The 3,856-nt window shown below is 47.7% G+C and overlaps 1 protein-coding gene across 7 annotated transcripts in view; it reads left to right on the top strand.

Annotated features, from left to right (window-relative positions):
• Positions 1 to 1,827: 1,827 nt before the first annotated feature.
• LOC123506743 overlaps positions 1,828 to 3,856 on the top strand; it is a 36,304-nt gene continuing 34,275 nt past the window's right edge. The window contains exons 1-2 of one of the 7 annotated variants that reach the window (XM_045259030.1): positions 1,828 to 1,998; positions 3,058 to 3,303. In XM_045259030.1, coding sequence (XP_045114965.1) covers positions 3,181 to 3,303 — 123 coding nt within the window. In that variant the 5' untranslated portion in view covers positions 1,828 to 1,998; positions 3,058 to 3,180. Of the gene's footprint in view, positions 1,999 to 2,030; positions 2,548 to 3,057; positions 3,304 to 3,856 lie in introns of those variants that run through there. The other 6 variants (XM_045259025.1, XM_045259028.1, XM_045259031.1 and 3 more) reach the window with 6 other exon arrangements.

The following is a 3,856-nucleotide window of genomic DNA, read 5'->3' as shown; positions in this document are numbered from 1 at the left end:
GAATGCGCATTATAGTGAATCTCTCATTGGTTATTGCTGCTAACGATCACTATCAAACATGAATGTCAACTGGTACAGAATGCATGGTGAGGAGACGCTGCAGAGGCAAGGAACAAGGCGGGGGTGGCGCGTGGAGCTGGTAAGGCACTAGGAGGAGAAAATGAAGTATAGTATAAAGGATGACGAGGATAAAAAGACGAAAAGTGGAATATAAGGAAAAGAAAATGATGATGGTTATCTTTTAGTGATTATTAATAGTAGTAGTAGTAATAGTAGTAGTAGTAGTAGTAGTAATAGTAGTTGTAATAGTAATAGTAGTAGTTGTTCCTGTTATTGTTGCTGATGTTACTACTACTACTACTACTACTACTACTACTACTACTACTACTACTACTACTACTACTACTACTACTACTACTACTACTACTACTACTACTACTACTACTACTACTACTACTATTTTTACTACTACTAATACTACAATTACTACTACTTCTACTACTAAGAGAGGAACAAAAGAAGAAAAGAAGTGAGGAAATTATTCAACAATAGCAACAACAATGATAATAAACTAATATTAATGTTGGTGATAATAAAGATGATGATGATGATGATGATGATGATGATGATAATGAAAAAGTTCAGAACAACAGAGAGAGAGAAAAAAAACAAGGAAGAGGAAAATATACAATGAAAGGAAAGAAGAATGGGAGGAGGAGGAGGAGGAGAAGCAGGAGGAGGAGGAGGAGGAGGAGCAAAATAGCAAAAAAAAAAAATTAAAACAACAACGATATAAATGAAAAAAAAGAGGAAGAAATTAAATGAAAAGAGGCAAAAGAGAGAAAAAAAGTGAAGGAGGGGAAAGAAGAACTAAGGAAAGAAAGAAGAGAAGGAATAAGAGGAAGAAAGATGAGAAAGAAGACGAGGACAGGACGAAAGTAAAAAGTAGGACGAGGAGAAGAAAGAGAACAAGTAAGAATTAGAAGAGAAGGAGGAGGAAAAGATGATGATGAGAAAAAAAAGAAGAAGAAGAAGAAGAGGAGGAGGCTGAAGAGAAGGAGGAAGAGGAGGAGGAGAAGGAAGAAAAGAAGGAAGAAGAAGTATGGGAATAAAGTAAGACACGACGGGTAGAAGACAAGGAGGAATAGAAGGAGGAAGATTAGCTAGAGGAGGGAAAGGAGAGATAAACGAAAAATAATAAACGTGGTTGCTAGAAGAAAGAAAGAATAGGGAAGGACGAGGACAAGGCAGGAGGAGGTGGAGGAGGAGGAGGAGGTGGAGATGGTAGTAGTGGTGGTGGAGGAGGAGGAGGAGGAGGAGGAGGAGGAGGAGGAGGAGGAGGAGGAGGAAAGAAGCAGAGGAGGTCGATGACTAGAAACAGGAGAGGAGAGAGAGAGAGAGAGAGAGAGAGAGAGAGAGAGAGAGAGAGAGAGAGAGAGAGAGAGAGAGAGAGAGAGAGAGAGAGAGAGAGAGAGAGAGAGAGAGAGAGAGAGAGAGAGAGAAAGGTTGAATATAAGGAGGAACTGTAAGAAAGAGGACGATGAGGACGAGGAGATAAAGGTAGAAGAGGGCGATGACGAGGAAGAGAGTAGGAGGAGGTGGAAGAGGAAACAGTGGAGGTGGAGGAAGAGAGAGAGAGGAGGAGGTGGAGGAGAGAGAGAGAGAGAGAGAGAGAGAGAGAGAGAGAGAGAGAGAGAGAGAGAGAGAGAGGAGGAGGAGAGGAGGAGGAGGAGGAGGAGGAGGAGGAGGAGGAGGAGGAGGAGGAGGAGGAGGAGGAGGAGGAGGAGGCGTGCGTGCGTGCGGGAGGGAACGGGCAGGACGGCTGGTCGGGTGTAGGCAGGCAGAGCCAGTCTCACCGCGGCCAGAGATCTTATTGATCGGCAACCAGTTATGGCGCACGGGGGCAGTGGGGGGCCATGTGGTGCTGAGCCTCGCCTTGGATATTCCTTCATTGCTGTCTAACCTGCCCCGCCTAGTCATGCCCTAATGTCTGCAGAGGTGAGTGGCTTCCTCAAGCATTGGAGTGACCCAACATTAGACGTGTAGCGGGCCGCGTTTTGCCGTACTCGTGGTGAGAGTTGCAGCCACCTCCAAGATGAGAATACCGTGGCGGGGGTGAGGGGAGAGCGAGAGAGTGAGAGAGAGCGAGAGAGCGCTGGATGCTTCACCACCACCACCACCGCTACTGCCGCTGCTCCTCCTGCTGCTTCTCCTGTGTTCCTGCTGCTGCTGCTGCTGTTGGTGGTGGTGCCCCTCGGCTGCAGCGTGCCAAGTTACCCGTTGGAGCGACCATGATGTGAGAGTGACGGTGTGGTGCCGGCCGCGGTGCAGACAAGGCGGTGGTGATGTGAGAGAGGAGCAGTGGTGGTGGGTGGCGGCCCGCTGCGTCCACATCCTCGACGGTCCACCTTCAGAACACTTGTGGAGGCCGAGGGTTGTGTTTGATAGAGAAAAGAATACAGTGTTTTATATGAAGCCAGAGTGAAGGCGCGAGTAATGAAGAGTCCTCTTCTCGGGCCTGGGGAAGGCGGCCTCGTACAGTGCCAGGTAAAGACAGGTATTTGATTGAGTGAAAATGTCCATAGATCTGTCCCTCATGTTACCTATCCTCAGAAACATTTGAGTTTGAATGACGTGGTGAGAAAATCTAAGGATATATGATTGAAACCGAGCCGTGTGTAAGCGACCGAGTGACCCAATTTGAGGCTTGGCCCAGGCCCGGCCCAGCCTCAAGCGCCCCGCTGCGAGAGACACCCGAGACTGTTCCTTTGGTGCCAACAGGCTGTGTCACCAGTTGTTGTGACACAATTGGTGACATTTCTTTGGCAAATTTTCGCAACATTCGCTAGGGTCTTGCAGCCACCTTCTGATTAGTCTGATTGGATATAACTACCAAGTATTTGGAGACAAATTTTTTGAATGGTAATAGGAGTGTAGGCCTTGATGTTTTAAGAAAGAGTGCTTAGCAAACCCATTAAGATCTCAACATTGGTGCTCAGTAACGCGTCGACACTGACGCTCAACTAACCAAATTATGTTCTCTTCACACCCTTACAGATTAGCAAAAAGAAAACATATATTTAAAGGCCTGCAGTCACTCGACCAAGAGCAACAGTAATTGGAATTAGCTTGTCAAAAATATAAAATGAAAGTGTATGTCATCCTTCCCCGGTGTGGACCATGGCAGAGGCTAGCTCAGACCCTACGAACTTGCTGGATGATATTTACACCTCAATGATCATTCCCTTGATCAGCGACCTACAGCAGATCAGGACCTCAACCCGAGAACCAATGCCTGCTCAAGTTAGTATGAATCTCTGTTCTGTCAGCCGGCCTCATCCCAGCCTCACCCGCCCCCCCCGCTGGCCAGGAGCCGGGCTGGGGCGGGGGCACCTTCCCTCATGCCATCACTACTAGGCCATCATATCTCACACCAGGTTTAAATAAGAGGAAAAGCAAACGCCATTTTCCTGCTCACCTCTGTCAGTGAGAACAGTGCCTTCCCAGCCAGGGGTCGCTGCTGGGAGGGAGGGAGGCAAAGAGCTGTCTCCCTCCTCCTCACTGCTCTTACCTCCACTCTACCTTCTCCACCTCACTCTACACCTACACTTCCTTGCATCCAGTTAACACTCGATCCCTCCCTTCAATATTCCTACAAACCTCCCTTGTAATCTTTTTTTAAGTGCCCTTGCCTCCTTCCCTACTTAACTCGCGTGCCCCCTTCCTATCTCTCTCTCTCTCTCTCTCTCTCTCTCTCTCTCTCTCTCTCTCTCTCTCTCTCTCTCTCTCTCTCTCTCTCTCTCTGCTCCGCCATTACATACCCATTGCTGAGTGAATCCATTGAAGTGACCATTTC

Source organism: Portunus trituberculatus, chromosome 20 (genome assembly GCF_017591435.1).
Source record: "Portunus trituberculatus isolate SZX2019 chromosome 20, ASM1759143v1, whole genome shotgun sequence".
Taxonomy (NCBI): domain Eukaryota; kingdom Metazoa; phylum Arthropoda; class Malacostraca; order Decapoda; family Portunidae; genus Portunus; species Portunus trituberculatus.
This window is presented reverse-complemented; position numbering and strand designations above follow the sequence as displayed.